The sequence below is a fragment of the Pantherophis guttatus genome, chromosome 10, assembly GCF_059756535.1.
Source record: "Pantherophis guttatus breed Tessera chromosome 10, ASM5975653v1, whole genome shotgun sequence".
NCBI classification, from domain to species: domain Eukaryota; kingdom Metazoa; phylum Chordata; class Lepidosauria; order Squamata; family Colubridae; genus Pantherophis; species Pantherophis guttatus.
In genome coordinates this window covers 627246-649333 of record NC_142072.1, presented here as the reverse complement: position 1 = coordinate 649333, position 22088 = coordinate 627246, and the positions used below count along the sequence as shown (strand labels likewise).

The following is a 22088-nucleotide window of genomic DNA, read 5'->3' as shown; positions in this document are numbered from 1 at the left end:
GGTCTCAGTGTTAGCCTGGCTGCCTCTTTCCCTCTGTAATCTGTGGAGTGGGTCAGCTAAGCCTTCCTCTTCAGTTGCAGTCTTCTGATCTATTCCAGATGTGTTTTGGAGAACATCTGGTTACTGGCCTGCCTGCAGAAGATTTGCTGAGCCGGGATCATCTGGTTTCCTTTGGCTTTGAATTAGTATTTGAATTCTACCGCCAATCAGCAAGCTCAGTGGTAGAAACTCCAAAAGAGTTGGAGCCTTGGTACTACAGGGGTTTAAGGCACCCTGTTATTAAGCTTATTAAGACCAGCTGCCTGCAATTACTGCAGGGTTCGAATCTCGCCAAGGCTCAAGGTTGACTCAGCCTTCCATCCTTTCTAAGGTAGGTGAAATGAGGACCCAGTTTGTGGGGGCAATAAGCTGACTTTGTATAAATATACAAAAGGATGAAGGCTATTGCTGAGCACATTGTAAGCCGCCCTGAGTCTTCGGAGAAGGGCGGCATATAAATCAAATTTAAAAAAAAAAATGTTTTGAGCTTCTTAGAAGTCTGAGGCAGGGGTCTCTAACCTTGGCAACTTTAAGACCTGTGGATTTCAACTCCCAGAGTTCCTCAGCTAGCTTTGCTGAGTCCACAAGTCTTAAAGTTGCCAAGGTTGGAGACCCCCTGGTCTGAAGCTTATATCCATATCCAGAATGGCAAGACCTGGCCTAGTGACAGGGCACCTGCTTGGCACCCCCAAAACTTTCCTGGAAGGTGCAGTTTCTGCTTTGGGGCCTTTGGAGAAACCAAGGTTGAGTTGGGCGAAGAGAAGAATCTGCCTTCTGCTTCTCTGGAATTCTCCCACCTCCCACCCCCGTCTGATGGATGCCCTCATCTGTGCAGAATGGCACTGGGGCTGCTGACTGCAGATCCTTTGAGGCTGCTGGGTGTGCATGAGTGAGGGATTGACCCATTTCTGGACCTCAGACAGCTGAATGTGTGAATTTACTGCCTTGCGCTGACTGTAATAATAGCTCTCCAGTGCCCTACTCAGGGTGGAACCTCTAAGTTTGGATTCCGCTTTCTGCAGGTCTAAATGAATGCAAGTGATGTCCTTGGTTGCTGGGTCCATGAATGTGTGCAGGGAGCAATGATCCGTGCCGCTCTGTTCCAGCAAGGTGTTTGTCCCCAATTCGGTAGGAAACAGGAAATCCAGGATTCTCTTGCAGAGAACATGTTCAGTGCGCTGAGCAGAGCAAGTGAAAACACTGCAGGCCTCCAAAACTGCAGGTCATGATCTGAGATAAAATTCCTGCTGCATTGGCTGGGAAGTGGTTTTTTGTTTTTTTGTTTTTTGTTTTTTGTGGGGGGGGGGAGGCACTGGAAGCCAAATGCCAGCTGTGAATGGAGGCATTTCTGTAAGTAGAGCAGCCGCGTATAAATTTAGCAGCAAGCCAATAATCCGTCCTTCTCAGAACAAGTCTTGCAAATGCGCCCCGAGGACACCGTCGTGCTAAAGAAGAGCTGGGTGGATTTGCCGAGTCCCACGCAGCCCACAGAGCGTGTGGCAGGAGGAGAGCGGGGGCTCAGGGCTGAGTTCCTGTGGGCAGGAAGGGAGGAATAGCAGGAATCAAATGGGTTTAAATGTAAACTCTTCACCTTCGCCCTTGTAATCTGTTGGCTGTTTAGATCAAGAACTGTTTCCTCTCAGCAGCTGGTTAATGTATAATCCCAGAAGTTAAGAGGGAGAAGCTTGTGGGGGGGATTTACTCCTGGATAAATCTGGAAAGCTGCTCTTTTGGTCTCCTCTGGGGGTTCAGAGTGGCTGATTTCAGACTTCTGACAGTCTTCCTTCAACGAGGCATCTCCTGGGGTCCTGGAGGAAATATTAAAGAATAACAGGTTCTTCTAGGCATGCACAGAGTGCCTTCCTTTGCCACTTTCCCCATCCTGGCACCTTCAAGCATGGGCTTTGGGGATCTGGGGAGGAATGTGCCCAAAATTTGTGCTCTTCCCTCTAACATCTGAGGTGGGTAGAAAAGTAGGTCAGAGGGAACAGCTCATTTAGGACACAACTATTATCAAACATGTACAGAGTTTATTTTTCAGGGCGGCTGGCATTTTAAAAATAAGGCATCATTAGATTCTGGTATACAGCTTGTTCCGGTTTCGGCTGGGGCTGGGTGTGAGCAGCGTTTGTTCCCAGCGACAAGAAACTTTCTAACTTGGTCAGTTGTTTGCATTCCACCCAGCCTGGCTCATAACCACAGAAGGAATAAAGCACAAGAGCCTCTGGCAGATCACACAAGACCCGGCCAGCCGCGGGCCAGACGCAAATAATGACAAAGTGGGACCTGGACATTTTGCCCGGTGACCAAATATAGTCCCTGCCCCACCAGCAATCAGACGGGCCAGGCTGGGCTATTCTGGTTCTTGCTCTGTCCTGCCACCCCCTGTCTGCTGTCTGACCAAAGGACCCCACTGGATGGAAAACCTGGGTGCCCACATGCTCACCCCTGCTTTGCAAAGTCTTTGGGTGGAGCATCAAGTTTGTAGGAAGTGCTCTTAGGTACTCACAGGTAAGTTTGGCAGGACACGGCACCTGGTGCCTTGAAAGGGGTCCTGGGCCTCACATCAGGTGGGTCAGTTTTTTCTACCTGGGTAGAATTCAAATTTAGCCATTGCAGCAGGGCATCTGGGAATTGTAGTCCATGTGGGTTCCATGCTGGGGAGAACTGGTCTATATGCAGTGGATCATAGAATCCTGGGTTCGGAGGATATTTGGGGGGAATCTAATCCAGCCTCGTGCAGGAATCATTAAATCACCCAGGACAAACGGCTGCCAATTTTCCTTTTAAAAACTCCCGTGATGGAGCTGCCTCAACTTCAGGGGGCGGCTCTCCCACTGCATCAGAAGTGCCCCTCCCAGTCAGGAAATTGCTCCTCCGTTCAAGTTTGGGTCTCTTTCTGTAAAGCTTCCACCTGGCCTGCCTCCAGGTGCCATATCAGGATGAGGATATATCCCTCCGTCTTCCTCTGAGAGGGACTCATGTCTCCTTTTAGCCTTCCCTTCCTTAAAGACCAAGCTCCACTCTGCACATTTCACCTCCAGGCCCTGCACCATCCTTGCTGCACCTCCCTGCATGTTTTCTGGGTCCTCAGCATCCTCTTTTGAATTGTGGCTAAGCCACAAGTGAGTATATCTGTTGTTTAGTGTTTTGTGGGAACTCTGTTTGTGAGATCCACTTCTTAGAACATACTGCTGTCGGGCCACTTTAAAATATCCAATTTTTTAGTCATAGAAACTGCATCGTTGGATGTCCATTATAAAAGGGATGTCTTCCTAATATGTTTTCAAGCTTATTACCCACAGAAGGGGTGCCCAACTAGGGCAACTTTAAGACCCGTGGACTTCAACTCCCAGAATTCCCCAGCCAGCTGTGCTGAAATTGAAGTTCACAGGTCTCAAAATTGTCCTGGTTGGACACCCCTGCAGTATTCTTTGCAACCAAATCTGATCCTTTAGATCTTGATCAACTCAGGCCAGCCACAGGGGTGTGCTGGGGCATGTGTGTATGTAAACTAGTTCAAAATGGCAGCCACGGCCATGTGATCAAAGCCCATCCCCATTCATCTCACGTTGCCTGTGAAAAAGACTGGGCTTTGCAGTCCTGGCTGCTGATGCAGACCCCTCTGGTCAGCTAGCTGCTTTATCACCTCTCCTTGTCACCTCCTCGCTCTGTGAAGCGTGTGTACCCCCCCCCCACACACACACCAGGTGAGTACCACAACCCCAATTCCATCTGTACATCCAGAGGCTCCAGAGCAGACGGTCAGAAGCCAGAACTGGGTCCGATGTGTCTCTGGACATCTAGATTCATCCCCTGGCAAGGATGCTCAGCGACCTCGGCATGGCCCCTGATGAGTAGTGGCCACTGAGGAGGCGGCTGAGAAGACCCCATTGCGGACTCAGAGAACAGAAACAACCTGTTTTCAAAAATCCTTGTCTGGGGTGTTCACCACTGGCAGGAAGTGGAGTTTGGTTCCTTAACCTGCAGGGTTCTTGCAAAGACACGGGACACTAAACCTTTCAGCATGTTTTGCAAATTCAAACCGACACAGTGGGACAAATCTCTGACTTTGCACATGTTCTACAACTGTGATTCAAAGCAAGCTGTCCTGTCCTCCTATGGCCCTCTTACCTGTCTGCCCCTTTCTTTGGGGTACCTCTGCTTCGTCACAAGTCCCCTGCTCCAGACCAGCTGACCATGGGCCAGAAGGCAGAAATGGAGTGCCCTTTCTCAGGGCTGACTGTGCCGGCGGCGGAGACCGGTGGTGGGGGCTTTGAGGTTTCCGCTTCAGAGACTGGCTGTTTTCTGAGAAGGCATTTCAGATGGTCTGGCTGGCTGGGGAGGAGGGAGGGGGTGGAAGCCCAGCCCGGGATCTGACACAGCACTTTGATGTCACTGGCCAGGAACGTGGCAGGCATGTCAGGGGGCTGAGTCATGCTTTGGGCTGAGCCTAGCTCTGCGGAGGAGCAGGCAGGGCTGACTAGAGTGCCCCCCCTCTCCTGCCCTCCTCCGCAGAGGGGATGTAGAGAGGAGGAAGGGGGCTTTTGATGTGTGCTGGCGCCCTAACTTCGACAAGCAGGTGTAATTGCGGGTACAAAGAGGGGAGCTACGACTCATAGAACAGAACAGAGTACCAGAGTTGGAAGGGACCTTGGAAGTCTTCTAGTCCATCCCCCTCTCCAAGCAGGAGACCCTATACCATTCCGGACAAGTGGCTGTCCAGCCTCTTCTTAAAAACCTCCAGTGATGGAGCACTCACAACTTCTGGAGGCAAGCTGTTCCACTGGTTAATTGTTCACGAAAGACCAGGAGGGCTAGTGGTTAAAGCAAGGAAGAGGGGAAGGTAGGGCAGGTTTTATTGGGAAGGGAATGGGGTACAACCAACAAATGAGAAACTGAGGAAGCCCCTTTCCAGAAGGGGGGTTACTCTGGTTTTTAAAGGATTAAAAGCAGGAATCCTGTGTTTTTTCAATGCTTTTCCTGGATGTTGGAGGAAACAGGGTGGGCCAAAGGCCTGAAGCATGGCTGGGCACTCTTTCCCATGCTCTGGAGGCAGAAGGAATCCGAGGGTTACGGCAGCATTTCTCAATCTCAGGAATTCAGCCGTGGGAACTTCAACTCTGAGAATGACATTGAAGTGTTTGGAGGATTCTGGGAGTTGAAGTCCATGCCTCTGAAACCTGGGTTAGGCAAGGCGATAGGTTAGTCTCTCCTCAGGCTCAAGGTTGACTCAGCCTTCCATCCTTTCTAAGGCAGGTAAATTGAGGACCCAGTTTGTGGGGGCAATAAGCTGACTTTGTATAAATATACAAAAGGATGAAGGCTATTGCTTAACACATTGTAAGCCGCCCTGAGTCTCCGGAGAAGGGCGGCATATAAATTAAAGGAAAAAAAAAAAAAACTAGGCAAACTGAAAGGAAGGATCAGAGGAGATATGACAGCAATCTTTCAATATTTGAGGGGTTGCCCCAAAGAAGAGAGAGTCCAGCTATTCTTCAAAACACCTGAAGGCAGGACAAGAAGCAATGGGTGGAAACTCATCAACCTGGAATTAAGGAGAAAATGTCCTGACAGTGAGGACAATTAACCAGGGGAACAGCTTGCCACCAGAAGTTGTGGGTGCTCCATCACTGGAGGCTTTTAAGAAGAGACTGGACAGCCATTTGTCTGGAATGGAATAAGGACTCCTGCCTTGAGCAAGGGGTTGGACTAGAAGACCTCCAAAGTCCCTTCCAACCCTATTTATGTATTTATTATATATTTATTTATTGAATTTATATTGCCGCCTAATCGCCCGTGGCAACTCAATGTGGTTTACAGAATATATTGTTCTATTCTAAATATTAGTGATGCTTTGTGGGCACTTTTAACTTGTTAGCCTGCCGACCTTTGGAAGGAGTTAAAGTCCTTCTTTTAGGAATCTAAACAGGAGCTCCCATTTCCTCCCCATATCTGTTCGCTGGTCAGACTGATGCCTTCTCTCTCTCCTCTCTCTCGTGGCATGTGCTTGGGCTGCCCAGGACCTTCCCGTGCTGTGCGAGATGTGCAAGCATTCAACCACTCCGTTTTTGGCTGCACATTGTGTCTCAGAATTCCCTTCCTTCCTTTCCAGCTGAAATAAAAACACACATGTTTCTTTGGCTTCTGCCTGTCACATGAGCTGGAAGGAAAACTTCGGCAGCAGGCAGTAACATGTGTGTACGTGTGTGTGAGTGTGGGGCCTGTGGTGGTGGGACAAGGCGGAATTGGCTCGGAATTGGCTCGGCCCTTGGAAACAATCCACACCTCAGCAATAACTGCCTACCTCACCCCCCATACCAGTTTAACCTGGCTGTGGTGGGAGGGGACGGAGCTCTGGGAAGGCTGGATGCAAAAGGATGGTCTTTCGAGTAAGAAGGGGAGCTTCAGAGAGACCCACTGGGACCCCCATCCCTGCTGACATCATTGAACAATGCCCACCATAGGTGGGTGGGGGTAGGGGTAGAAGTAAGCTTTCCAAATAATAAAGTTTATTTGTACACCAGCCTCAGCCCCTGAGGGGTGAAGAAGATGGGCAGTTTTAAAATTAAGCGACAGATGAGAGACAGACAGAGAGACAGTCCGATCCATCCATCCATCCTGGAGGCCCTCAGCCCAGCCACAGAGCTTCCAGCGTGGTGCTGAAGGGGCCTGGACGGTGGGCTTGACAGCCACGGAAGAGAGACCGAAGAGAGGCGGGGAGGGGGGCCTCCTTTGCGGGCCGCCGGCCAGAGAGGCTGGGAAGGTCAGGGGGCGTCTGTGGCCGGACCGGGTGCCGCGCAGGGAGGAAGTAAGGCTGGGGGGGGTCGTGCCTGGGCTGAAGCCTTCGCCGCCCGTGGACGCTCTCCCGGGGTCTTCCTTCCGTTCCTTAAACGACGCTCGTCTTTCCTGCGACTCCATCGTTCGGCGGGCCACCGAAGGCAGCTCAGCCCTCCGGGAACGAGCAGGGGAAGACGGCCACGGAGTCGGGAGAGGCCTGCCAGCCGGATCGAGCCTCCGCCGTGGGGGGGAGGGGAGCGCGCCATGGGCTTTGTAGTCCAGCGCGTGGGGCGCGCGAGGGGCCCCGTGGTCCGCGGAAGGGTCTCCGGCGCGTCTCCGCCGACCACGCGGCCGGCCGAAGAGAACAAACAACCCGCCGTTGCCAGGCAACAACGTTCCACGGTCCGCTGACGTCACTCTTCGTTTGTTGACGTTTCCAGGCAACGGCGGCGCTGCCCCGACAACCGCCTGAAGGGGGCGGGCCTCCCCGCCTGGCCAGCCTCCTGAGGGGCGGAGCCAGCGGTGCTTGTGGCGGTTGCTCCGGTGGGGAGAACGGGGCGGGGCCCTTCGCCGGTGCCCCCGCTCCCCCCCGCGTGGGAAAGGCCCTGCCGGCCGCCCCGCCCTGCCTCCCGCGGGAGTCGCGGGGACCTTTGCGGGCACCGGGTCTCCGTTGCGGCTTGGTTGCCACGCGAAGCCCCCGCTGCGCCTGCTTCGGGGCGACCGGGCGGGACAGGTGCTGTCCGGGCTCCGGCGGCGGCGGCGGCTACTCCCGGGCCCTCGGGGCCCTCCGCGGGGGAAAGGCGCTTCTCAAGCTCCCCCTGCCGACCCTGCTGCGAGCGCTCCGAAGGGCGGCCTTAGGCGGGAGCCCCCTCCGGCGGAGCAGGCGAGCGGCGGCCGGGCCTCGGGAGGGCCAAGAGGATCGCTGCGCCTTTCCTTGCTCCGGCCCGTTGGCCGCCCGTGGCTGCGGCGGAGGCTGTGAGCAGAAGGCTCCGCCGCGCGGCTGAGGGTGACTGGAGCCCAGAACGGCGTTTCTCAACCTGGGCAGCTTGACGAGGGGCGGACTTCAACTCCGCGAACTCCGCAGCCAGGTGGAGAGAAACCTGCCCTGGAGGTTAAGCAGCGCTCCTGGCCAGGAGATTCAGGGCAGCCGTGCTGGACTAAGACCCAGGAGATGCTGATGGCGCCTCCGCTGGTTTAGGGTTTGGCGTGTGATCTGGCAGCGGGGAGCTCTAAACTAAAAGGTTACCCTTCTTTCAGCGTGACCAAAATTGACCCATGAATTGAATTGAATTGGCTCTTCACACAGCCTTCTGATCCCAGCACATGATGCTCGGTCCATCACCCAAAGCCTTCCAGATGTGTCACCCTTGGAACATGTATGACTGCACCGGTGTAAACAAATCTCATTGCAACAGCTGGTGCGTAAATGATGCGTGCGGGGTTCCTGAAAACACTCAGCATCCAGGAATGGCGCTGGGATGGGGGGAAGCAAGCAGCATGTCCTCTGGGCGTGTGAGAAAGTGGGGTGGGGGGGAGAGAGATTTGCAGCCTAGGGCAGCAACAGGATTCCTTATCTGGGTAAGTGTGTCAGGGAAGGGACCCAGCGGAGCGTTTTGTGTGTGAAAGGTGACTGCAGGCGCTGCGCATTCCAACATTCCCCGCCTGTCTTGCCTGCCAGGAACTGCTGGCAGCGGCAACCCAGCCTTTCCCCACCGGGCTGTGGGCTCTGGCGCCCGTCCAGAAGAATTTGGCCTCTGGCCTCAGTAAACAACAGCCAGAATTGGAAGCCGAAACGTGTTGCTAAGAGACACGTGTTTTGCTTCTGAGAAAATGGGGCCTCCGGGCTGGGAGGGGCTGAGAATGGGGTGGGGGACAGAGGGAGAAAGCAAAGGGGCGAGTAGGTCTCAGGAGTACAAAGTAAAATGTGGGGGGGGGGGCCTTCTGGAATTTCCTCCCCAGAAAAGCTGCACTAGTGCCCAAATTGCATCATTTCAGCACTAGGAAAAACTTTTAAGTTGCATTCTAATGGTAATATAAAATACAAAAGAAAATAATAGGAAAACGGGAGGGAGAAGGAAAAAGAAAAGACATTGGCTTCCAACTCCCTTTGGTGCAGCAGAATAAGATAATAAACCTCAAGTTTTTACTTTTACATAATAACAACAAACATATCCAATTGGTAAAACCCAAAATCAAAGTTTTAATGTTTCTACCTCAAGCACAAAGTCCAGAAATGGTTTCCAAGTAGAAACAAAAGTACTTATGTTTTTTTTCTTTAATCAAAGCTGTCAGTTTTGCCATCTCTGCTAACTCCATCAACTTTTGCAGCCGTTCCTCCATTGTGGGAATCAAAGCGTCCTTCCATTTTTGTGCAAAAAGTGATTTTGCTGCCGTCAACATATATAACATCAAAGTTCAAATTTTCCTCCAAGTCTTTTTCCATTCATTCTAGTGGTATTGCTTTAGATTGTGGTTGTTCAACCTTTTGGCTTGCCTATGCTCATCGAGTGAAGAGGAATTGTCTTGGGCCGCAGATAAAAGATATAATATATATCTAACTAACAATTTTTTTATTTTTTAATACTGTTTATTATCTTGTGGGGCCACATTACTAATTGTCCAGGGCCATGTGCTGGTTGTTGGACTGCGGGCTGGACAGGTCTTCTTTAGAGTTTGACATCTGCCTTGCTGTGGTCAAAGTTGTAGTTTATTTTGCCTTTTATTTGATGTTGTTAGTATATTTCAGCTTAAATTGTCTTGTTTCTTCTTCGGTGTGTTTAGAGTAAACCACCCAGACAGTTCCTGTTATTGGGCAATTTAAAAATTGTGTTCAATAAAAAAAAAAATTAAATTAGAATAATAAATTGTTGCACAACAGATACCCTCTCTACAATATAGCACCCTGTTCTGCTTTTCCTGCCTCAATGGACCTTACAGCTGTTTTTCTCCCTGCCCCTGGTTCTTTTCCTGCCCAGGGTCAAAACGTGGCTTAGTATACACCCTTCCCCTTGGGGCAACTCTGCCACCCCCCTGCCCATTTTCATGCCTGTCCTACAGCTTCCTCTCTCTGCCTTTCTGTCTCCTGTGCCCTCTGGGGTTCCAGCATGGTGCCAAGGCAATTTATATAACATCAGACCTCTATCTTTGGGAGGTGCCATGCACAGGTGAAATCCAGCCGGTTCTCACCTGTTCGTCCGAACTGTTAGTATATTGCTTATGCAGTTCAGAGAACCGGTTAAAAATAAAGTGCAAGAGTTTTTTTTCTCTCTCTCTCCCTTCAGTTAATAGCTCCACTTAACTGGAATGCAGCCGATACAGGCTGAATCAAGTCAATAAACAACAGAAACTGACAGGATTAGGGCAGGGAAAACCATCAATAACCCATCTAGGGATGGGATTAACCTTTTCCCTTCAGGAAGGAGGACAAGATTACAAACATTTTCATTACAAAGAGTATTAAGTAACACATCTGTGATCAGCTGATACTCCCTGCAGCTTTTATAGCTGCTGCAATGTTGGCTACTTCTTGTTTCTTCCTGGGGGAAAAGATACAGGAGGAGACAACGATGCAGCTTGATCGTACAGGCCCTGAATTTAATGCATGTGTGGTCCAGCCAGCTGTATGGCTTCAGCTGTGAAGCACCCACTTTAGAACATAGAGAACATAGAATAATAGAGTTGGAAGGTTTAATGGCTTTTGGCAGCACGCCCAGGCTTTCAATTAGCCTGAGCAGCTGCTCTTAGTTTCCCTCTCAGCTGCTGCGTTTGCTCTGGGGTTGATGTTTTTAAAAATGGGGAATGGCTGTTTTAAGTTTTCTGCATTTAGTGGTTCCTGGCACTGTCCTTTTGGGGTGTACTTCCCTCACTCTTTTTGAAAGTCTCTAGTGATGGCAATCTATTCCATTGGCTGATTGGTCTCACCCATAGAAAATTTCTCCTTAGTCCTAGATTGCTTCTCTCTTGGTTAGTTTCCATCCAGTTTCTTGTTTTGGTGCTTTGGAAAATAGATTTGATTCCCTCATTTTTGTAGGAGCCACTCAAATTTCCTGACAGAAAAATTAATCAATGGAACAACTTGCCTCCAGAAGTTGTAAATGCTCCAACACTGGAAGTTTTTAAGAAGAGATTGGATAATCAGTTTTCTGAAGTGGTGTAGGGTTACTCTGTTATTCTATGCTCTTCTAAATATTGGAACAGTGCTATTTTATTATGAGTTGGACTAAGGAGAAATTTCCTAAGGCTGAGACCAATCGAGATGGCCGCACCTACCCAGTCACATGACCCATTTCCCACAGAAAACACTGGGAGCCACAAAACCTGGGCAGGTGTGGCTGGGGTGTGTGTCATGTGACTGGGTGGGAGTGACATTGAGTTGGCCACACCTGCCCACCCAGTCACATGACCACCAAGCCACACCCACCCAGTCACATGACCTCCAAGCCATGCCTACAGAACCTGTAGGGAAAAATTTTGAATTTCACCTCTGGTGCCATGCCTTAGTGGTTAAAGACTTGTCAGCTGGAGAGCTGACAGCCCAGGTTCGAGACCTGAGTGCCACGCAATAGGGTGAGCTCCTATGCCTTGCCCCAGCTCCTAGCAATTCAAGTGGATAAATTGGTGCCATGTGCCTCAGCGTACAGTCATGCTGGCCACATAACCATGGAAAGTGTCTTGGACAATGCTGGCTCCCTCCGCCAGGAAGCGGAGATAAGCAACCTCCCGCGAGGGTTGGACATGACTGGAAAGGGGAAACCTTTACCTGCATGTTATGATTGCAAAGCTCCAGGCCAGGGAAGGACATTCCGTGGAGAGCCACCTGGGCCCCAGAAATAGATTCCTGGCCTCAGCCTGGCATTGCCCCGGAGTGCTTCATTTATGGAAGTGTCCCTGGATTGGCTGCAGGAATGGGGGAATTTTACAAGCAATTGCAGATTGGCGTCCCTTTCTCTCCTTGTGGGTTATCTCAAAGTTTCCAGCTGTCCTGCAGTGTCTCTGTAAGGAAGGAGGAAGATACTGTGCAGCCGAAAAGTTGCAGAAAAAGAGCAAATAGGCAGCTGAAGCCCTTTTTCAGAAAAAAGGCAAAAAACAGGGAAAAGGGGAGAACAGAACAACCTTCTCCAATCCAAGGTCATGTGGTCACCGAATTTCAGTCAACTGAGCTAAAGCTATAAGGAAGCAAAATTCCAGCCACGCCACATATCCAGACATTGTTTAGAAAAGGAAATTTCGAACCAGATAGCAGGCTGGCACGGCCTGAGTTGTAGCCTGGTCCTTCCAAGGAGGCCCCTCCAGACATCCCAGTTAGCGAGAGCTGTGCCTTCTGGACATTCAGAAGACCACTCCCCACCTGCCCTCGGTCCCTTTCACTTCCAGGACCTGCAATGTGCAACACATATGAGAACGGCTTTTTCACCCCTCCCCAACCAGGTATCGGCTTCCATTTTCTACAGCTGTGGCTGGATTTCTACCGGAGTTCCCAAAGGAAGTACATCTGCTAGGAAAGAGGGAGCAAATGCCAACGGGACAAAAGGGTGGACTTATCTTCATGCAGGGTGGGTCTTCTATCCCCTGGGAGGGGGGACTGGGCCCGGAGGGTTGCATGTGCAGCTCAGAGGTGCTGGCAGGCTCAGGGGAGCAGCCAACTGGGGTCAGCAGCTTTGTCCTCAGCCAGACCTGCAAAAGCAGCGATGGGGCCGGTTGGAGATCCAGGTCACCCAGGATATTGATTGGAAGATGGAAGAGGCTCAGCTGGAGGAATGAGCTGGCAGCAAACTGAGATTTTGGGACGAGATATGCTGCCTGCAAAGGGTCCATCTGGCTCTGGTGCTCTGGGTATCAGCGCTTCCCCCAATCAACAACCCCCCCCTAAAAAAACCCTTTCTATTCAGGTCCCGAAGGTGCTTTTCCAAGAGGCACTTGGACTTTCTGGTTTTTCTTTGAAGACGTTTTGCTTCTCATCCAGGAAGCTTCTTCAGCTCTGACTGGATGGTGGGGAAGGGAAGGATTGATCCTCCTTGAGGCTTCCTGTTGAGGCTTCCATTCCTAAGCGGTGCGCTCTTCTCTGTGCAGGCCTCCTCCATCAGGCCACTTTTTCCAACACTTCCGGCGGGGTGGGGTGGGGAGTGTCCTGATGCCGAGTCCTGTGGACTGTAGGAAGAGTCAGTCCCTCCGCCTGGCTGTTCTTTCGGGATGGTCAGCAGGCAAAGCTCACACCCCCTTCCGCCCTGGGATGCCCGGAGGGGGCAAGCTAAGGGCAGGCAACGGGGAGGGGGCTGAGGGGCTCAGAGCCCCGCGGGAGCCTTCTGGGAAGAGCTGCAAGAGAGTCCCGCCGACCAGTCAGCAGCGAGATACGCGACGGGCGCCGTGGCCTCCGCATTCCTTCCGACGTTCAGCTGGCTCGGCGGAGCGCGGCCCTCGGGCGGCCTCTGGCGGAGCGGCTGCAGAAGGGCGGCGAGCCCCCGGACAAGGCGCGCCAGCCCCTCTTCCCTCCGGCCGCGCGGGTGCCGAGGGCTCGGCGGGGAAAGAGCAAGTCCTCCTCGCGGATCGCGGCGGGCGAAGAAGGCGGGTCGAGGGTCTCGAGGCTCCGCTCCGGCTGCGGCGCCCTCGTAGTCCCGGGGCGCGCCCCTCGGGGGGCAGAGGCTGCCGGACCGTTCCGGGCCGCCTGAGCCCCGCCGGCCTCTGATTCAGCCGCTGCGCCGGCGCCCGCGTCATCCCGGCCGGGCCGCGGCTCCAGAGGAGGCTATTTCGGGCGCGGCGGCCCTAAAAATAGCGCGGGGGCTGCTCCCTCTTGCGCGCCACGCGTCAGCCGCGCTATTCATAGCCCTGCGCGCGCTCGCCCGGGAAGCCGCCGCCCGCCGGACCGAGCCCGCCGCTGCCGCTGCGGCTGACGGCATTGCGCCGCCCCTCCTGTCTTGCGCCGCCCGGCCGCGCACCTGCTTCACGCGCATCTCAGCGTGGAGGCGCGCACGTCTCTCCGCCCCCCCCCCGCCCCGTCGGGTACATTCACAAGTGACGCGGAGAACACGCCTCCCGGTCTCGGCTGAGTCACCGGTGAGGTAAAAGCCGGCCTCAGCCGAGGAGGGGCTGGTGGCGTCGGTGCCCGTCGCCCAGCTGGTCCGGGAAGCTAAAAAAAGCAGCGCCAGGCACGTCATGACGCACCGAGCCTCCTTGGGTAGGCGCAGTCTACCCGGAGGGCGGGCGACGGGCAGGGCCTGGCCTTGCTTCGCACCCTTTCTCGTCCGACGGCCGCATTTCGGGGTTAGGTGCTCTTTCTTTGTAAGGCGGCCAGTGTCGTGTGAATTACTGTCCGCCCGCCTCCCTGGAGGCCTGGCTTTTCGAACATGGGAGTGCATGGCTAGCTGTGGGTGACGGGTGATGTAGTCCAAGCCTTTTGGAGAAACCCGGGGAGGGAAGGCGCTTTGCAAAGCGGCCTTTAGAGGCCGGAATGGCCAACTTTGCACTCGGGCAGCCCATGGCATCTCCCCTCCCCCCACCCGGGTCAGAAGCGCTCCAGCGTACAGGAAGCACTGAAGGGGTGCGACTGTGCTGGAGGGTCTGGGTCGCTTCCAAGACGGGGAGGGGGCTTAGAGAAGGGGGCAACGCTGGGGAAATCTGGATGCCCACCAAGCAGAATGCCCAGGACAAGGACTCTTCCTCCCCGCATTGGCCTGCTCGGAACCACGGCCAACTTCTCCTCTTCCAGTGGAGAAGAACTGATAGTCCCCAAAACTGTTTGCAACTGAAGACCTTCATTTACACCCGTCTCCAGCTTGAAATAAAGTCAGAGCTGAAATTAGAATATTGAAAGGATCGGAGAGATTCCTAGCCACAAGATGGTGCCATGTGTTTTTCTCTGTGTGACTGTGTGTGTGTGTGAGAGAGAGAAAGGGGGGGGGGTGGGAAAGAAAGAAAGAGAAAACATGAACTGATCCCATAAATATCTTTACAGTACAGGTAGTCCTCAACTTACAACCACAAGTAGCCCAAAATTTCTGTTGCTAAGTGAGACAGTTAATTTTTGCCCCATTTTACGACTTTCCTTGCCACCTTTGTTAAGTGAATCACTGCAGTTCTTAAATTAGTAACACAGTTGTTAAGTGAATCTGGCTTCCCCATTGACTTTGCTTGGCAGAAAGTCGCAACCTGACCCTGGAACACTGCAGCCGTCATAAATGGGAGTCAGTTGCTAAGCATCCGAATGTAAATCACATGACCATGGAGATGGTGGAATGGTCATAAGTGTGAAAAATGGTCACTTTTTGGATTTTTTAGAAAGGGAGGTAGAAGGACCAGGGCTGGGAAATCAAGACCAGCCTACAGGGAACTGCCATCTCAAATGGGGAAGTAGCTGATGGGGCTATTGGGGTTTCCCAGGGTTGGTGCAAAGGCCGCCCGGCTGCCCAGTCAGATTGAGAAGCAACTGGCAGAGCTCTGGTCTTCCATCATTCCAGGCATGGCCAGATGGTCAGCCGTCCTGCCTTTGCCTTCTCTGCCCATGTGGCCCTCCCTCCGCTTCGACTTCTACAGAGTTACATTTCATTTGTAGACTATGGGTGTCCAATTTGGGAACCTTAAGACTTGTGGTCTTTGACTCCCAAAATTCCCCAGCCGGCTTCTGGGAGTTGAAGTCCAGAAGTTCCAAGAGTGGATACCACCAGTCTAGGGTCTCCTGCTTGAGCAGAGGGTTGGACTAGAATACCCCCAATGCCCCTTCCAAGTCTCTTCTTCTTCCTTTTGGTCGTGTTTCTCTTCCTGCACTTTGTCAGGCGTCATCAAATCTCTCCTTCGTCAGCCCTGGGGAGCTCATGTGCAGAACAGCCTGTGAAGCCTCCTCTCCCCCCCAATCATTTATCCCAGCTCCAGCAAGATGACCTTGACTGCTGTTTCTTGGGAAAGTATGGGCCCACCCTTGTAAGCAATCTTTGCACAGGCTTAGAGGAAGGACAGATGGAGGCGGGTGGGACACCTGAAGCTGCAGCCTTCCCATCCACATCACAATCCCTCATCCCCAAACACTGGATTATGGGTCATCAAGTCAGGGTCAGTGCTTAGCGACCACACAGATTTCCTCCAAGCACACTGGGGACCTGAAAATAAATCTCCCGGCCATTTCTTCTTGTTAGAGCAGTGACAGACAGGATGAATGCTGGCTGGGGAATTCTGGGAGTTGAAGTCCACACAAGTTGCCAACTTTGAAAAACAGTGGTAAGGGGCCAAAAGACTCCCGAGTTCCCTTCCTCACAGAAACCCCCCTCCCTTTTCCCGTTTGCAATCCAGCCGTGCCTCTCAAAAAGGGAGCTGCAGTAAGAATGAGAGTCAGGAAGCCCCGGGGTAACAAATGGAGCTTCATGGCCATCCCAGCCTCATCCCAGCCGGCCACCAGGGAGGCTCCACTCGGTTGAATCCACAGGTTGACGTGGGAGCTACCCACCAGCGTCGCTTACTGGAGCGGCCGGGCGGGTTTAGCCTGCCGTAGGGCCCCGCGGGCTGCTTCCCACCTTAAGGGGTCCGTGAGGTGAAGGGCACCGGGCGCGCGTGTGAAGCGGGCTCCGGTGCGCGAAGGGAAGGAGCCAGCGGACTACACGCGCATCTCCTCGCGCGCGGCGTTTGCTTTAAAGCCCCGCGTGGGCTTAAACGAGCTCAGGTGGCGTCAAATGAACCCGGAGCGGCCCTCAATACGGCCGGCTGAACCGAGGGAGCAGAGCGGCAACTGAATTCTGCCCAGCCTGAAGGCAAGTAGCAACTTCCCGCACCCGCAAACAGACCCCGGCAAGGAAGGCAGCTTTCCGCGGGGGAGCCTGCTTTCTTGTCCGTCGCAAAGGTGGGAAGGTCGCCACCCCCCCACTTCGTGGATCAAAGCAACCTGCAGCTCCGTCCTCTGCCTCCTCCGAGTCCCGCCCGAGGCGACGGCGTTTCCCACCACAGCGCTCCCCACGAGGTGGGTCCTCTGGAGCCGGGAGGCGCGCCCGCTCCCGAAGCGTCCGGGAGCGGCATCCAGGGACCTAGAGGTTGCCGCGTAACCCCTGCAGACCCCCGCCTGGCCTGTCGGAACCCTTCCAGTTGCCTTTGAGGGCTGGCAGGGAGCGGGCCTTAGAGCTCACCATCCGAGGCCCTTGAGAGTTTGGCCCCGTTGTCTGGAGCTGGGGTGGCTGCGCGCTGAGCCTGCGCTGCAACTACATAGATCCTAAAGTACTGGCTAAGTCTCGGCCGCTGTTAAAGTTGTTTCCACAGTTTCTACTGAAACATGCAGTATTACTATATTTGTTGGGAACATTTATATTGTACCTCTTAAACCAAAACTGCTTCCCTCAATAGATTAAAAACAGCAGTACTGTAATGGATAAAATCTATATTAAATTATTAATACTAGGCAAGGTCAGCAAAGTTTCCTAGAATAAAATTGGAAAGGAGCAAAATGGCAGGTCTGTAGCTTTTTGCCTAGTCCTCCAGAAGTCAATGGACCCTCCCATCAGACAGAAGGCTGCTTGCCCCCTGACACTCCCCAGGGCTTATTCCAACAGGTGGGGCAGCGGAGAGGGGCTGCCCATCTGCAGGGTTCCTTCCTTGGTGGTGGTGGTGATGTGTGTGTGTGACCTTCTGTTTCCCATCCTGCGTTCCCAGCCAAGGTTTGATGTACAGCTTTAAGAATGCAGAGGAATCTGGGCTAAGCATAATGTGGCCTTGCCACAGAGGACCAAACTGAAGGGTGCCACCCTTGTGCCATGAGGGCTCCTGCAAGGGTCTGGCTGTCTCTCCCACCCACCCCACCCCCCACTTTTGGGGCTGGCCAGGGTGGTGGTGGTGGAAGTGGCTCCACTCTGTATGTGTTTCTTCCCAATAGGCTGTGCCCCATTGCTCCTCCCCTCTGCCCCTTCTCCGCCTTTGGGCTGGCCCCTCTCTGTGCCTCTTATAGCTGCTCTTTGCTTTCCATGAAAGCAGATCCGACGGGTACCGACTGCCAGGCCCTGCCGGGCTTCTTGGCCGTGCCCAGTCTGTGCCTGCTTCTGCCTCTCCTTTGTCCTATTAAATCTGACCCCCCATCTGAAATTTGTCCAGTTCCTATCTCACCCCCACCCCCTTCTTCTGAGCAGTTGTGAAGCCAGGAGGATTCAGGAGGCCATGTCTGGTTACCTGCTGGCAGCTGCCATCCTCTTCTGGATGCAGGTGAGAAACTGTGTGGTTCCCTGGTGGGGGTCAGATCAGATTAACAGAGTTGGAAGGGACCTTATAGGTCATCTAATCCAACCCCCCCTCAAGCAGGAGACCCTACACCATTTCTGACAAATGGCAGTCCAATCTTTTCTTGAAACTCCCAATTGATGAAGCTCCCCCAACTTCTGAAGGCAACTTCTGTTCCATTGGTTGATTGTTCTCACTGTCAGAAAGTTCCTCCTCATTTCTAGGTTGAATCTCTCCTTGGTCAGTTTCCATCCATTATTCCTTGTCTGGCCTTCAGGTGCTTTGGAAAACAGCTTGACCTTCTCCTCTCTGTGGCAGCCCCTCAAGTATTGGAACACTGTCTCCCCTGGTCCTTCCCTTCACTAGATTAGCTATGTCCGGTTCCTATAACCGTTCTTCATATGTTTTAGTCTACAGTCCCCTAATCATCCTGGTTGCTCTCCTCTGCACTTTTTCTAGAGTCTCAACATCTTTTTTATAGTGGGGTGACCAAAACTGGACGCAGTACTTCGGTGTGGTCTTACTAGGACTTTATAGAGTGGTATAAAAATAGAATATAATTTTTTATTGGCCAAGTGTAATTGGACACACAAGGAATTTGTCTTGGTGCATATGCTCTCAGTGTACATAAAAGAAAATATACGTTCCTCAAGAATCATAAGGTACAACACTTAATGATAGTCATAGAGTACAAATAAGCAATCAGGAAACAATATCAATATAAATTGTAAGGATACAAACAACAAAATTACAGTCATACAGTCATAAGTGGGAGGAGATGGGCGGTGGGAACGATGAGAAGATTATTAGTAGTGCAGACTTAGTAAATAGTTTGACAATGTTGAGGGAATTATTTGTTTATAGGTCCAGACCCCAAGCTCCTCTTCCCATGGCATGGCGTCCTGCGAATGGCCAAGCCTGCTGTGGAAGGACCAGGTTGGCAGTGGTGGTAGCTTTTCCACAAACATATGTTGCCACCTGGCTTGACTGGCATGACCATACACAGAGCAGCTCCTGGAGCGAAGAGCGACCTGCTCTCTGCCCCCTGCAGGAGACCCAGACAGGTGCCTGGCTGCATCTCCCTCTAGTGGTCATCAGTGATATAGAAGCTTCTTGATTTCAAGTTACCCATTGCATTGTGACCACTGGGCTGGAACCACCGAGGAGAAGGCACTTGGGTGAGGTTTAAACCATTCTACACCAGCAGTTTTCAAACTTGGCCACTTTGGGACGTGTGGACTTCCACTCCATGCTGACTGGGGAATTCTGGGAAATGAAGTCCGCATTAAAGCGGCTAAGTCTGAAGAACACTAACCCCGCCCCCCAGGTGGAGGACTATAAGAGTGGCTGGGGTGCAGACGTGTCCTCGCCTTTGGCACTTCCTGGTTTTCTTGCTTTCCTCCCATCTGTGATGCCCCTAGGTGCCAGCTTCAGGCATCTCTGCTGACTGGGCCTGACTTAACCCTCTGCTGACTGGGCCTCTCTCTTGCAGGGTTGGTTGTCAGGCAAGGAACAAGGCAAGTACCCCATTCCTCTTCTAAGGTCTCATCCAGTAAATGGGGGCAGGGGCAGTGCCCAGAGCATTGCTCCTGCCCTTGAAAAGAGCAGGTGGCAGACAAGGGGACCCCCGGCTCTCCCCTCACCCCTCTGCCAGAATCTCTGGGTGAAATCTCTGGCAGAAATGCCGCCCTGCCACCTGTGTGTTCAGAGCACGTGGAAAAGGGCTCAGTGGGAGGGGGAGGGGAGATACGGCCCAGCTGGAGAAGAGGAGGGTCTACCTAGCCCACCATCCTGGCTTTTTCCCAACCGGGGGAAAGGAAGGCTGTCCTTGGGGCTAAGGCAAGAGGCGAGGAGGGGCTCCGAAAGCTGGGGCAGCGTCTGACCCTCTTTGTCCCTTCCTCAGAGACGCCTTATATGCAACTGTACAAGCGCAGTTCCTGCCAGCCCAGAGAGGTGCTGGTCGACATCCTCAAAGAACACCCCCAGGAGACTGCCGACTTCTTCAAGCCCTCCTGTATAGTCCTGCAGCGATGTGCCGGCTGCTGCAATGACGACAGCTTGAAGTGCTTCACTGTGACAAAGCGCTCCGTCAGTCTTCAGGTCAGGGGCAATTCCTGCCTCTGGGGGGGTCAGGATAGCTCTGGGGGAGTCAGGTTGGTTCTCGGGGGCTGGGAAGAGCAGAGCCCAGCCTGAGACTGCTGCTGGAGTGCAACCAAACAGCTGCGTCTCTCCTTGGGTAGGTCATGCGGGTGAACCCTAACACACAGATCTTGCAGATGGAATGGATGCACTTCACGGAGCACCTGACATGTGAATGCAGGTGAGGGAGGGGACCAAAGAGCAGCCCTCCTGGGTGGCTAGTCAGTGGATGTGGGATGGGGAGAATTGCTGGAGGTGGAAGACGACAAGCAGCTCTTGACTGAAAACCCTCTCCCTTCCCCTCCCCTCCCATTTTGCTTGCTTGCTTGCTTCCTCCCATCTTTTATTATTTTTACAAATAAGGTGGCGAACATATCCCTCCTCCTATTCTCTCCATCACAACAACCCTGTGAGGCGGGTTGGGCTGAGAGAGAGGGACTGGCCCAAAGTCACCTGGCTCCTTTTCCATACTGGGGCCCCTGAGCAAGGAAGGCTGCTGCAGAGGGCCGCTGAGCAGGAGGAGAGAGGTGGAGGGTGCAGATCTGTGCAGGTTGGGGGGGTGCCTCCTCTCCTCTCCTCTCTCCTCCTCTACCTGGAGCCCCCAGCCCTGGGTCGGCTTCTGTGCCTGCTGGCCGTGCAGAGTGCAAACAGGTTACTTCCTCTTTCCAGGCCTCGGATAGTGAACAGGACAAAGAACGGGAAGAGTCGGAAGCGCAAGAGGTACCTGGAGTGGGGCTGTGGGGGCTAACAGAGTTGTGAGGGACCTTGGAGATCTTCTAGTCCAACCCCTGGCTCAGCGGGTTGGGGCAGGAGGGGAGGGGCTGTCTCAGAGCTGCTTCTCCAAGATGGCTGCTTGAGCTGAACTCTTCTCTCCCCACTTTGCAGGAGCCAAGCGGAAGGGGAGCCGAGAGCCAGACTCCCCTTTATCTGACCAGCCTTTGACTCCAGCAGCCCTTGGAGGTGGAAGGCTCTGGTCTGCAGAGGCCAGCTGGGGTGGCCCTGGGTCCCTGTTCTTTCTGGTGCTGGGGGTGGGTGGGTGGGTGGGAAAGGGAGGCATGTCCAACTTCTGGAGAAGTTGCTGTGTGTCTATGTGCCTCCCCCATGTTTTTTGAACTACAAAACACATCACTCCTAGCCAGCAGGGCCAGAACTGAAGACCCAGCACAGCTTCCTTTTCGAACAACCCAACAACGGAGTTTGAATTTCTGGCACCTTTTTCTTACATCTGAAAGCCAAGGTTGACCCCCTATCTCCCTTAGGCTTTGCCATTCTCTCAGCTTTAATGGCTTTTAGTAACATTGTCCTTGTAATACACAATTTTTAAAATTAGAATTTAATCTCTCCCGGCTCCTCATCAGGGGATCTGGGGGAAAACATTTAGTTTCTTTTAAAGAATGCGGAATTATTTCTTTCGGCCCCGTCTGGACCTGCATGATTTTTACAGAGCCTTTGAATAAATGGAGTAAACTACAGGTGGCTTCCTTGCTTTACTCTCAGTGTACAACAGGTGGCGCTGTTCTGTAAGGATTGCCAGTTTTTAAGCAACACCTGTCTCCTGATGTGTTCACCTCTGCAAGGCTTGAACTCAGACCCGAGTTTGTGTACTTAGGAGGTCGTTTGCGATCCCAGCCTGTGGCTTCTGGCCGCAAAACCGCCACTCTGTTTCCCTGACACCTGAGGGCACCTGGGGAGGCCGGAGCCAAGTCCTGACACCTGTCTGGGTGAGAAGCTTAGTACAAGAATTGGTAGGTGTGGCGGGACACCCCCCCCTTAGTGCCTGTCAACATGGCCACAATTTGGTGGTGTGCTCAGCAGCCTGGAAAAGGGGCCGCTTGTTCCGCGAAGAGAAGCAACCCTGCGAGTGGCCTCACTTGACGGCCCTCCGGCTCCGGAAGGGCTGCCTGTCTTGCAGCCAGGGCTCCAATCAGGCGGCTGTCCTGTCCCCAGCCAGC

The 22088-nt window shown here is 53.1% G+C and overlaps 1 protein-coding gene and 1 long non-coding RNA gene across 2 annotated transcripts; one reads left to right on the top strand and one right to left on the bottom strand.

Moving 5' to 3' along the window:
• Positions 1-204: 204 nt before the first annotated feature.
• Positions 205-21604, top strand: LOC117677884 (vascular endothelial growth factor-like). Its single transcript, XM_034438432.2, has 5 exons — positions 205-370; positions 19901-20097; positions 20238-20317; positions 20806-20856; positions 21022-21604. Exons 2-5 carry the CDS (start codon positions 19912-19914, stop codon positions 21065-21067), a joined length of 363 nt encoding a protein of 120 aa, XP_034294323.2. The 5' UTR covers positions 205-370; positions 19901-19911; the 3' UTR covers positions 21068-21604.
• LOC132712431 (uncharacterized) lies at positions 9000-14539 on the bottom strand. The gene is made up of 2 exons (XR_009623087.2): positions 11579-14539; positions 9000-9621 (listed from the first exon to the last, which is right to left on the bottom strand). It is a non-coding gene; the product is annotated as an uncharacterized LOC132712431 (long non-coding RNA).
• Positions 21605-22088: the final 484 nt, after the last annotated feature.